Consider the following 13,496-nt stretch of genomic DNA (forward strand, 5'->3'; position numbering starts at 1 on the left):
TTGAATGAATTACAACATTTTCACTGTAACCAAAATAAATTGTTAGTAACAGCGAGAGGTGTTATAATTGTGAAACTGAGACCGAAAACCGTGAGACATACATCCACAATCTCATATCGCAACTGGGGACGGTTGACCCACGACACCCCGACCGTCTGCCACTGCTGCAGGCTGTTGAGCTCTCAGTACTTTATGCAACATAGGTGAATTTTCATCCAGATTTAAATACTGTTGAAAGTAGCCTCGGCCTCTCTCATTCAAACTGTACCTGACTGAAGAAAAATTATTCACAGCTTTGGATTAAAAAGAGTGAAAATAGAATGCGTCCCATCAACGGGAGTCGGGCACAAATTAAACACAAAACAACATGGGTGACATCTAACCTTGTATTGCTGTTGTAAGATCATATATATGGCTTAAATATTTCAGCTTTTCTGTGTTTGTCAATATCTCTAGATTGTGGCTCAATGTAGAGACATCATCTGCACATTGATCACTGACTGTCTGCACCATCTTAGTGCTCTCCTCTCCTGTTTCCCCAAAAGACAAACAGTTCCAAAATCATTTCATACAAAATTCATCTGTACGTTTTATCTACAAACTGAACAACTGGGATTACATACAGGTTGCTTTTTTGTGTGTCCCTGCAGCGGTGGCCAGTCGGTTATATTATTGATTTTTAAGATCCTTTTATGGGTTTGTAAATCTTCAAACAGTCAGTATCTGAGTTTGTCTGATGTGCTTGTAAGATACAGTATGTGCCTTCTGGATCCCCCAGGTCCTCTGACTGTCTCCCGGATGTACCTGGAGCCCAGACTCTGATTCAGAGCCATGCTGCCTTCGCGACAGCCTGGAAGAGACACCAGGTTTTATTACTTCTAATTCTCGTGAACAGTATAATGTTGCAAACACATTTAATATTTCACATCTTGGTTAAATTTTAAATACTGTGAATAACATTTTTGGATGAATTGCGGTACATACCGACAGAACGATGCCATATAAAAAGTAGAGCCCGAAAAATATATCGATACAATACACAGACATATCTGTATCAAGGCTTATGTTTACCGATATGAAATCTTTTATTGTACATGGTTAACGATGCAGAAAAAAATTACATTTATGTTTACATTTTTTCGTGATAATTATCGTAAAATAAAGATGTTTATACAAGTTCTATATGTTTGGTTGTATTTTTTTCCTTTTTATTTAGTTATTTATGATAAAGTTTATGGCCAAACGGAATTATTAAGCTTCACTTACATTTCTCTGTCATAAAGTTTTGATAACAACATCTTAGGAATCATTGACAGATAAAAATAACTAAATAAATAAATATATATATCGGCCGATGTATCGGTATTGGAAATCTTGTTCTCCCTAATATGGTTATGGGCCCCCAAAAATCCATATCAGATGGGCTCAAATATAGTGATGACGGACAGAGCAGCAGGGGAATGACAATCCAGAGCGACAAACAGCTCAATTGGCTACAAGTGGAGCAACAGCAGGAGCGTAGTTGAGATGAAGATAAAAAGGGCGTGAGACAAAGCCTCACTCACCGGGACGCCTTTGAAAATGACAGGAGGGGGCTGCCACGACACACTGATGTCATTCCCAGTTCCAGGCCGGGTCCCATTACCACTGTCTAACCCTGCCAGCTCGGGACCCACTGGGACACTCACTGGAGCAGTGGCCTGGCACATGGACAATCGCCCCGACAAAGCCAGGAGAGGACATGACAGACACAACGAGGAGGAACAGGAAACGTGCAGGTAGAAAACAGACAGAGAGTACAGAAAACAGAGATCATACAATTAGTGGGTATTTCTCCACCTCTTCATCTAAAATGTGCCAGTCTACTGACAGACGTTTTGTGAGAGAGGGAGCGAGCGACCGACAGAACGACAGACCGACAGCGGGACAAAGAGCGCTGCAAACAGCTCCATAATGAAGCAACGGGCCAAAACACAAAGTCAGACATCTTTTATTTTGTGCAAACAATTATTTTACCGTAACCACGTTATTGCAATAACCGTGGCACTGCGTTTCCGAGAGAACACAAGGTTAGCAGTACTGAAAAGACGACTGTGAGTACAAGCAAAACGTGGAAAATTTATATTTGGAAACTGTTTCACCGCATATGCATTGACTTGAGTATACTTTTATGGGCATTTTGTGTTGTCATGGGAACTAAAAGGTCAATACAACCTTGAACCCACAGCAAACGACTGAATTTACACTTTCCCCCCCGACGTGTTCTTCCAGCTGAAATCATTTAATCTTTCACCTCCAATGGTTTAACATCTGAGCAGCAGTGCACGTTAATTGGTTTCGGTTAGAAGAGGCGGAAGAAAAATTAGGAGGATGAGCAAAAGAGGAGGGAGGATGCACGGATAACCGGTGTTAAGAGAAACAGGTTAACTTAAGTGTTGCAAAAAGGAATTTAAGCATATTTATTAGATCTCATGTTTTCAGGCTTTACAAATATTAAGACTTAATTCTTCATGCGAACATGTATGAATATTGGAAACCTCAGTAGTTTGTGAGAAAATTCATTTTAACCTTTTCTATCTGCACTGATTTCAAAAACTGCCTATGGAAACTGTATGAAAGGAAACTTGCTTGGTAACATGTGGACTGCCTGTTGTTTTGCTTTTTCTTTTATTTGTATTGCAATAGCATTTTTCTTTTAGAAATTAAATTCAGTCGTAGTAGTAGTAGTAATATTGTAGCATGTGTGTGTGTGTGCGCGCGCTTCACCTGATAGGCGTGGTCAGTGCGGATGTGGCAGAGCGTGGAGGGAGCGGACTGACTGAGCAGTGTCGGGGCGTGGCACTGTGAACCGTTCATGTTGATGTGTTCAGAGTGAGGGACGTCGGCAAGCGGAGGCGGGAAGACGGGCGGCGGACCGGCCGTGGTTGGGGAGGTGGGTGTGAGGCTGGACAGGCCCTCCGTCAGGCTGTCCATGTTGACCTCAATCTCTGAGTAGTAAAAGTCCTCCTCTCCATCACTGTAGTCTGAGTCGCTGTTACGCCTGCAAGACAGCAACAGGAACAACTTTTTAACAATTTTTTTTTATTATCTTCAAAATAGGCCGGTTGAAATGACTATGCTTTCTTCTTCTTGTACTTCTTGTCGTCCTGACATTTTTGTCAGTGCACAACATTACACTCTGTTGATCACTTACATCATAAATGCCAGGCATTATAAACTTTTCGACATCTCTCTCTTCAACTTCCTTGACCACCTCTTTATATTAGGCAGACCAGAGGTATCTTGAGAGCTTCAAAATAGTTTTTCCCTTTCAATTCAGATCTAAAAGCATGGATGCCAGAGAGGTTTACACACTTACTTTACTGTATGCATCTGGAATAATTACATTCACTTCTCTCTGATCATTAATGTTGGTGGCTCAGGTCCATGATCTCAAATGGACATTCCTCTGAGGTGCATTAGCCTAAAGACTGTTGCTAGAGCTAGAAGAGGGTTGAAAAGGCTTATGATAAATTGCCACAGCAATCCAGCACATCCTTTTTTTCATGCTGTTAGACTCTGACGTTGCTCTGGAAATTAAAAAACAGCTCTGTAAACTCAAAGAAAACCCACAAAAAATCTTATTTAAACATCATTTCAGGTGTATGATTTTTATATATGGCTGGCTTAGATGTAAATTCAGTATTCAGAATATTTTGGAAAAATTTGTTCTAAATAACTCACTTTGCCAAGAGCAACTAATAACGCTTCCATTTTACAAAAAACCCCCCAACAACAAACAAATTTGGCACATTTTTAACACTTAGTTTGCACATATTTATGATTTTTTTTAATAATAAACTGCAGCAACAGTAGAGAGAAATAAAAATGCAACACAAACAGATTCTCAAAACATTATAATACCTTTGAAAACACTGAGTTGGGACCATAATGGTCATGAAAGATGCCAATGCTTTTTGCCTGTGACGTTCCATTTGACTGAAGAACCACTGACCACTTTATAAAACTAACCACAACATTAAAACCAGTTACCATCATTGCAGTACATTAACACTACAATAAACCCGTTGTGGTTGATTGGTGTAAGCGCAGCTGTCAGTTATGTTACAAGCAAACCGAAAAAGAAAAGAAAGTAAGATGGTTACTCTCCCCAACAGCAGGGGGCAGTGAAAGCCAGTGCTCCACAGAAAAAACAGGCTGGTGATGAAATGACAACAATGGTGAGGGAAATTTTGTGGATGCCTCTTTCTCCAAAAACTGTAGGAGGTTCAACTACTCGTTTTTCGCGCTCTCTGTGCATCTAGTGATATACGAACATTAAATTATCATAATTTTAATCCATTTCAAAACTCCCTGACAATACTTGCTCTACAGTCATACTGGGTCACACTGTGTAATTTTATTTTGTGTCGAGTGAACCTGCTGCATTGGGTGGAGGCAGTTAATATAAACTAGAGTTGTAGCGATAAAACCTTCGCAATTTGACTCATTTATGATGGATGAATATCAATGTGCATGTGTGATTCTATTGGTATAGCACAAGCTCAGCTAGTCAGATGTAAATGCAGGCAGTTGGACGACAGCCAAGCGATGACGAATCAGATGTGTGTCACTTTTCTTGTCTTAACAAACTGTTTACATCATAACGTTTGACACTGCTGCCCCGAAGCTGCCAAGGAAGGATTACTTAACCGACACCTTCAAAGTGATTTCCAAAACATATAAGCCTGCACTTTGACAAAACAAATAGATATCATTCTTCGCTATGAATGTACAAATTAGAGGAACTAATTCTAAATAATATGTGTTTAAGTCTCCAAAAAACAACAAGGACTCACTTAAACAAATGAAGATGAGCAATGTGACTCATGAATCATACAATCATAAATATACCGCCCGGTGGTAGTGCGTGCCTGTGTGTGTGTGTGTGTGTGCACAATACGTACAACTAGGCAGCATGTGGTGTAAATAAATAAAGACTAAAGAAGCAACGCTATTATTCGGCTCCAGGCCGTGTGCCGAAGTGTCCTTGGGCAAGACACTTAAACTTAAATCGCCCCGACTGCTGAATATATAAATAGGTCAATTTACCATTTACCTTTTGAAAAATGTTGCAAATTTTTGATTAAAAATCCCTGCATACAGGACACAACAATAGCGTGTTTGGTCTTACGGTGACGACTAGCGACTCACCCCAGGTGGACGGTGCGGACGTGCCGCTGGATCCCTGAGGAAGTACTGAGGACCTTTTCACAGTTCTTCCACAAGCACTTGAACATCACCTTCATGGAGTTCTGAAAGAACAAAATTTAAACAAACAAATAAATAAATTAGACAGTCGCTGACATACACTTCGCAATCTGTTCCTGTTATTACATCTGTCATCAATAGACAAAGATCTGTTGTCTGCCCTGGTAGAAAATTATAAATCTGAATATAATATCTGCAGAACATTGATGAGTCAATCAAGGCAAACTGAGATTTACGCAGGGTGTGTTCTCGTGTTCCTCCATGTGGATGTTACTGGCCGACTGAGCAGAGAGGCCTTCGTGGGGGATTGAATCCCACTCTCCATGGGCCAAACACCACACCTCATTAATAGAGAGCTATGAGACCAGCAACCCTTATAAAATAGAAACCGGATATGTGATGAGTTAAGACACATATGGAGTAAAAGAGAAAGAGAGAGAAGAAGATGGGGATGGAGAGGGGATGATAAAGCTGCATCCTACTTTGTCTACCTCACAGGGATTTCACTGACAGAATGCGGAGCAAAATAAAAGCAATGTTTCGAACTCTTGCTGTCTGTGCAGGCTGTGAACTGGGGTGAAGATCTATTGTACTGGGAATAGTTAGGGGTGGGGTGCAACATACATGTAAACACAGACACACAAACAAGTCTGTGACCTCTTCTTAACCTCTGATCATTTAAAAAAAGGAGAATTTGGAAACGCTTATCATATCTGATCTTCCTGAAATCTTTCATTACAGCCGTGATAAGGTGGATGGATGGATGGATAGAGTGGGTGTTCTTATTTCAAGTCATATTCTTGTCCACATTTCAGGGCTGGCTGGCAGCTGCCCCGTGAGCAGGCAGGGACCTGCATCACCGCTAATGAAAGACAGTGGGTGTGTACTCTCATTACCTTTCAACAGCCTGCGGAGAAGGAAGGGCAAGAGAACGGGAGGGAGAGATAGAGAGAGGAGAACCGATCAAGAGGAGCCGGAGTAGAACAGGTTTTTTGAATCAATGGTTATGTTTACTCTCCTACACTACTATTCCATTGAACTATTTTATCATTGAATGTCACTTCTTTCGTTGTATGCGACACCAATATCCCCCCCCGCCATGTCACGCTGTCTAAAACAACTCTCCTTATAAAAATTACACAGGGAAAGCTAGTCTTTAATCCCACAGACAATCACAAATCACTTAAGTACCGAGTTTTTTCCTTGCATCTTAACACTGTTACAGTAAGACGTGATGATTGCAATGTCTAATAATCCTCTTAACTCAATGCCAGCACATTCAAATAAAGCCCACAATTCAAGGGGGCAGCTGCTCAGAGACGGTTTAGACCTCTGGGGTTGGTGTCTGTCAGCTATATCATAACACAACACAAGCCAGCAAGTAAGCTCACGTTTGAGCTCCTTTTCTACACAACCCGAATGTCTGTTTTCCGCCCAGTGTCATCCCACTTCATTTCCTGTCTGTTATCTATGGTATAGCGTAGGGATCCGGCAGCATTGTCCTTGGAGAGTTTATGGTTTCATATATTCGGCAGTGCAATAATCTTCGCTGCTGCCCCACTCCGGGGAGGTTGAATTGCAAACTCCCACATATTGTACAGTATATGAGCTTTTCTCGGTCACTGTACAGCTATAAGAAATGCCGAGATTAATTTTACCTCCTGTTGCTACCTTGAGCATCAATTCGTCTCTCCTCAGACTGTCTCTAATTTTCATACATTCCTTGAAAACTTTTGTTGCCTCCTGCTGAACATCCCTCCCCCCGTCTGCCTGCTCTCCTTCATTCGTACTTGACCTTCCCACCTCTTCCCCTGAAAAGGCTAGAAAAGGAAGATAGGAAGCTTCTTGACTGTGAAAAAACTTCTGGACTGTTGCTATAGTCCCCCCCCCAAAAAGAGAGGGTGAGGAGTATACGAGAGAAAATAATCCATAATCCACACAAAGCTGCATGGTGCTTACTTTTTCTGAATGTTTCTGGTAGTAGTATTTTTCTGCTACTACTCTACTACTTATAGAAATAACGTGGCCCTGTATTATGTAGTACTAAAAAGAGGCTTTAAGTGGAGTTAAAAACATCCAGGGCTGCTGCGACAACCGCAAAACCACGGCAATGTCAAGCAGCAAGCGGAGTCAAGAAACTGTACTGTCTTTCAGCTCTCACAGTCAAATCTTTACCCAAAACTATGAAAAATGCAGCCATAGAGTCAACGTAATTTAAGGCCTAAACAATTATAATAATAAGGGAAGGCTCAATTAGTCACATATAGAAATGTTGATACTATATTTTCACCCTTTTTCTCTTCTGTCTCCAGAAGGCAACTGAAAAGTTGCAGTACAACATTACTTATTTTGCATGGAGTGCATGTGGATGTGACATGCAATGCAACGCAAGATGATGGCAAAGAACTAAATTGTTCCAATTAGCTTCCCATGGGATTTGACAGATCAGAATTGTTTCAATATATGAAAATAAATAAATTGAATATACATATGACAAAATCCACTGTAACACGATGTGACGCGGGACATGACATTAACGTAACGCGCGCATCTTTACCTTTCGCTTCCGGGGTATGGGGTCCTCAAACATGAAGTGCGTGCTCTCTGTGACGTCCTCATTGACGTCATCACCCAGGGATGAGAGCAGGAAGTTCTTGTTGGTATCATTGGAGAGAGGTGGGGATGGCGTGGAGGGCACCGATTGGTCGCTGGCATCCCAGCTCCAGTTGCCGCTGGTTGAACTGCTGTAGCTAGCTGATAGCACCTCTTTCCAAGCCCTGCTGGCTGGCTCTGGGACTGCAATTTAAAGATTGCACACAGTGAACTTCAGATTAAAAAGCTCTTTAAGTACTACTGTGTTACTTCAAAGGGCCTACCTCTGAAATGGAAACAAAAATCTCTAAGAAGCCCTGAACTAGGACATATATACATTCAAATATCTTTCGTATATTACATGTAGTAGATAATGTCTTAACATTTTTCTTCAAGCTTTAACACATTTTTCAACACAGCTTTCACAAACAAGTTTCTCAATCTACCATTTCTAAGTCTTGGCCCATAATCCCTTTTTTTTATATATACTTTTGCTTTTTAACGATTACATAATGTTTAATCTATAAGACTCAATAATATCACTGGCTTGACTTTAACTGTGGCAAAACATGGTAGGAATCAAAACATAAACTTTGAAATAGTAATCTCCATTGGATTAAGTTATTACAACATATAACTATAACCTATATAAATGAAAGGAGATGAATCCCAGTTTGAATGAATGTGTAGCATAGATCAATTTTTGTACGAGGATTACTGAACTTAATGCAATGAGCATTTAAAGGGGCAGCAAGCGATCTTGGAAAGAAATTGTTTCTCTCTTTGTCGTTGTTGTTATTTTACTGCTCTGACCGGTATGGGAGTCTGCAAGAACAATTTAATTTCTTGAAAAGATTTCCAGAAATTCAGAGGTTTAGACTAGACAACTTTCCAAGATGTGAGGTCGCTGTGGAGTTCACACTACACGACCTGCGGTCTTGAGATTGGGAGTCTTACAGCCGTTGTGTGTTCATAGCATAAGACATCCCGCAACAAAGGTCACACACTACACCATCTTTCAACAGGACAAAAACCCAGTTTACACTGTAGTCCTGCGTTCTGATTGGCTGTAGTTGCTGCCGATTTGTATAAAATATTTAGCCAGAACTCTAGACGGAGGACGGGTTAAAGAGATTATTGAATTCCGTCTTTCAAGGGATCAATAAAAGGGATTGGCAACTGTCGATTGAACCCAATGACTTCCTTTTGGCTCCAATCTGGGGCATATGCCTTTCTGACTACAGCGTAAACATATACTCAAATTATTGCTATGGGACAGTTGAAATTTTTTTTTTCCCATGGATATATACTTATCTATTTTTTAAATCTAAAAGGAGAACTTTAAGTCATGAGTCCTACTTCACAGAATTACTAAAGCCCTATAGTAAACCATGTGTCACACCCATGAGAGAAACAAATCACAACATTACAAGGTATATTTCAGCTCCTAAAAGGGACAGTGTGGGGAAATTGCGTGCTGCCACGAAAAAACAAGTTTGAAAGTCAAGCTACAGAAATCATACAAAGGCATCATAAGAGAGGCTTGAAGTGCGTGGTGTTAAGAGCTGGGATACACAATGGAAAAGACGCAGACCAAGTGGTGATGAATCAAAGACGTCAACCAACATCCACCCTCTGTGCAACACTGTGTATCAAATAAACCTTTCCCGAAGTTTAAGCTCCTCCCAAACCCACAGCATCCTAAAAAACAGGACTGGAAGATTGATGAATTATACAATGACAACTTTCATTGCTTATAGATTTATTTGTATGGTTTTGATTTATTTGTACGTTGTGCCACTCGGTACAGGCGAGTCTTTCTAGATGCCCCTGAGCCTTAAGAGATATGAACAAAACAATGGTTTTGATTTAATGTAGAGCTTAACAAAAATGCTGACAGGACTTTGACCATCTGGTGTGGTTGGCATGGTGATGGCACCCATAGCAATACTTGAAACAGAAAAAAGGAACCACAGTGATATAGTCAAGGCTGAACAGGCAGCATTGAATACTGGGCTTGAGTAAACATACATACACACAAAGATAAAAGATAAGCGCTAATAATACCAACGTAAGCTTCCCTTTCTTTGCATGAATACATGATAATTCTGCAACTCAAGTCTGTGTCAGGGTAAACTAACATCATGTAATTTATGATGAATAAGAATATTCCTTTCCCACTCCCCCTGCTTCACCTAACTGACAGTGAACAACGACTGACCAGTCAGTGTTTGATGGAGGAACTTCTGCTGAAGGTTTAGTAAGTGCACCAGTAAATGCAGCTGACGCTGAGGCGAGGGTGTTACCTGTAGATGCAGATGAAGGGTAGAGCACCAAAGGGGATGTGGACAGCGAGGTCAGGACGGTGGCAGCCATCACTTCCTTATCAGCGTGACCTGAGGGCTTCCTGAAACACACAAATATAGATTGACCAAACGGGCATGGAGTCCGGTGTAAAGTATTCCTGGGTGCTCTTGTCCCGAGTTCACCTCGAAACTCCGGAGTTTAAGTCATGTTTTGTTGTTTGGACAGTTTATCCGATTAATGGAAAATGATTTTAAAAGAAAAAGTCCTGTCCTGTCCAAATTCAAATCTCTGTTACGTCCACAAATATTTTTCATTTGATCCAGCAAACAACAAGTAGCCTGTGCACACAGAGGTACATGATTATATGTACGGGAGTCTGAGTATGTGCATGTCTCTGTGCATGAGGATGTAATGGAAAGACTTTAAAGTTAAAGAGTTTTGCTGTGTGTTTCTGCACAACACAATTTGGTTATGAGAGGGAAAGAGATGCGTGTTCCTCCCTTCCTGCCCAGCGCACCCCATGCTGAGCAGTCCACCCTTCAGCTTAACCCTCATTTATACGGCCCAGTCTAACTGGCAGCAGACACGTGCACACAATACACGTATACATGCACAGTGAGCTCACAGAGTATGCTTTGGCATCTGGCAACCTAATAAAAATGTGACTGAGAACAACAGTAATTTGTGCCATCCTGTAATGAAACAGACTTCTTTTTTGCACTCTTCACCTTTGTTCTTGCTGTCCTTGAAAGTTAAATGCAGGGAAAATTATTAAAGGCAGGGCCAAGAACTCACCCACACAGATTTACGTTCTCATGTAAAATCCCATAAAAAGAGCGATATCAAGTCCATACACTTGGGTGACAGACTTCACACCGTATGTAAAATACAAATCAAAACATGTAAAATGTTCAACACACACACACACACACACAAACACACTAACACAAAGCAGACACACACTGGTACACAGACAGAGACACATATACACATGTTCTGCAGCTTTAAGAGGTCTGTGTCCCGCCCCCGGTCTTCTTCACTAGACAACCAGAGTAAACTGGTTTGAGGCATTCTCTCAGCCAAGCCCTGAGCCTTGGCAGAGATCCACTCCGAGTCTCTGTGTGCACATTCACACATACTCAACACAAAAAAAAAACTTCACCCTGGAGTCCACGGACACTTGAAAACAGCAAGCGTACGTGTACCTGCTCACACACACACACGCGAACACCATGACCAGAAGTGACTCAAGTTTAAAACTCAATATGACACCGAAAAAGTTCAGAGTGTCTCGACTCCCACGCAGAGGAGAATGCGTTGGATGCGGGACAAACAGTTTGCAGAGGAATGTACCAGATACGAAAGAATCTGACCATACTACAGCGATGTTCACACAAATCACACTGGTTTTACTCTTCAACATCATAACACATGGGCTTTGTGTGTGTGTGTGTGTGTGTGTGTGTGTGTGTGTGTGTGTACACAAGGAATTGCTGTACTATGTTGTGGGGACCATATTCTGTTTACACTGTCACATTATGGGAAATTGCCGTCCTCATGAGGACAAAAAGCAAATCGCGATCATGCAAATCAATACAGTTTAAGATGTAGACATGTTTGTTTTAAGGTCAGAGTAAGGTCAGGTTTTGCTTAAAGTCTGAGTAGGTGTTAAGGTTCGGCAAGTAGTACTTATGGATAAGGTTAGAATGGTTAAGGAGATTAGTGTAAGTCAATGTAAGTCTGTGTCTGAGTGTATGAATACAATGTAGTCAGCTGGCAAAACATGGATGGAATCACAGCATGTAAAGAATAATGTTCAGACAGCTAAAAAGAGAGGAGGAGAGGGAGTTAATAGACAATATGCTATAAACAAACAAACACACACACACACACACACACACACACACACACACACACGCACGCGCACAGTCCGTTGCCAGCTTCACTCTGACGTTAAAGAAATAATGCGTTCAATTCTAACAAAAATGGATGTTTGGAGCCCTGGTAACGTTTCATTTGCCTATAGTGTGTAAAAGTGGTATGCTATAATTGTGTGTGTGTGTGTGTGTGTGTGTGTGTGTGTGGGTGTGCGTTAGTGAGACGGAGTAGAAAAAGAAAAACAAAGTGGAAGTTTATTCCAGAGTTATGTCAAAGTTGAATATCCCTCTCTCTCTCTCTGTCTCTCTGTCTCTCTCTCTCACACACACCAATGCACACCAGTGCGCACACACACAGACATACACACACCAATGCACACCAGACCCCATTAATAACCACACACGCTGCCAACCCACTCTGATTTCCTGACATTGAGCTTTTTCCTTCCTCTGCTTCCCGGCAGAACCTCGATGCTCCACCGCAGTTTCATCACATCTGCTGCGAGTGTTTGTGTATTTCTGTGCATGCTGCATGTGTTAAGCAATAAACAACACTGAGGACACTTTTCTCAGAGGGCGAAATTCCTGATTGACTTGTGTTCATGCCGATGGTGATGGAGTTAATCTAATGTTGCCATTAGACTGACTTTCATATCCACGTTTAGATAATAGCAGATAATAGCCCTGCTATTCCTGATCACTGCTTACTCTAATGAGCACGGTGCCTGCAGATACTGTTTACGTCACAGCCCTGCCTCTGTGTAAAATGACTATGGAGCCATTAAACTTGGGGCTGGGGGGTGGAGGACAGGCTAAAGAGTGACTGCACTGACGCAGCAGTAAATCTGTCCGCTTCTTCGTATGCAAGGCTTTATTTCCGTGCAAGTTAAACTGGGGATGCCTTTATTTAGTGCCTCAAAAGATGTGGCTGGAGAGCAGAGATCGCTGTTGGTCTGTGTGTTGTGTGTGTGTGTGTGTGTGTGTGTGTGTGTGTGTGTGTGTGTGTGTGTGTCTGTGTGTGTGTGTGTGTGTGGGGGGGGGGGGGGGGGGGGGGGGTTGTTATTGTGTGTTTGGGGGGAAGGTTGTTTTTGGTTTCTTGGTTTTCGAGCGCCCAAATCTGGATGTTTACAAGAACCTTTCAGTCCTACGGTGGTACGTTTATGGCCTGCAGTAAATTTAATGATGACATGATAAACATAACAGTCGCGCCCACATAAGCAGAAGAAAATGTGTAGGCACATACACACTGTGTGGTGACTGAGGAATTTAAGCAGTTTAACTAGTAGTAGTAGTATTAGTATTAGTAGAGACACCATCCGCACTCAAATTTACAGACCACATCACTGATAAAAAATGTGTTCAATGAGAAAGTCTCAGCAACAGTTCCACCTCGTCGTCGCTCCCTGACATTATTTTTGACCATTGCCGTTTCTCACTATTATCCATTTCTGTAGCTGGGGCAACCAACAG

General features: G+C 41.6%; 1 protein-coding gene across 2 annotated transcripts in view; it reads right to left on the reverse strand.

The window, feature by feature from the left end:
* The window catches only part of slc2a4rg (SLC2A4 regulator), a 38,338-nt gene that overhangs the window by 6,315 nt on the left and 18,527 nt on the right, over nucleotides 1–13,496 (reverse strand). Inside the window, exons 3-7 of one of the 2 annotated variants that reach the window (XM_035646197.2) lie at nucleotides 10,149–10,249; nucleotides 7,808–8,046; nucleotides 5,194–5,294; nucleotides 2,767–3,040; nucleotides 1,566–1,700 (exon numbers count right to left, since the gene is read on the reverse strand). In XM_035646197.2, coding sequence (XP_035502090.2) covers nucleotides 1,566–1,700; nucleotides 2,767–3,040; nucleotides 5,194–5,294; nucleotides 7,808–8,046; nucleotides 10,149–10,249 — 850 coding nt within the window. The remainder of the gene's footprint in view (nucleotides 1–1,565; nucleotides 1,701–2,766; nucleotides 3,041–5,193; nucleotides 5,295–7,807; nucleotides 8,047–10,148; nucleotides 10,250–13,496) is intronic. The other variant, XM_035646198.2, reaches the window with a different exon arrangement.

This window comes from Scophthalmus maximus, chromosome 3, assembly GCF_022379125.1.
Source record: "Scophthalmus maximus strain ysfricsl-2021 chromosome 3, ASM2237912v1, whole genome shotgun sequence".
Lineage (NCBI taxonomy): Eukaryota > Metazoa > Chordata > Actinopteri > Pleuronectiformes > Scophthalmidae > Scophthalmus > Scophthalmus maximus.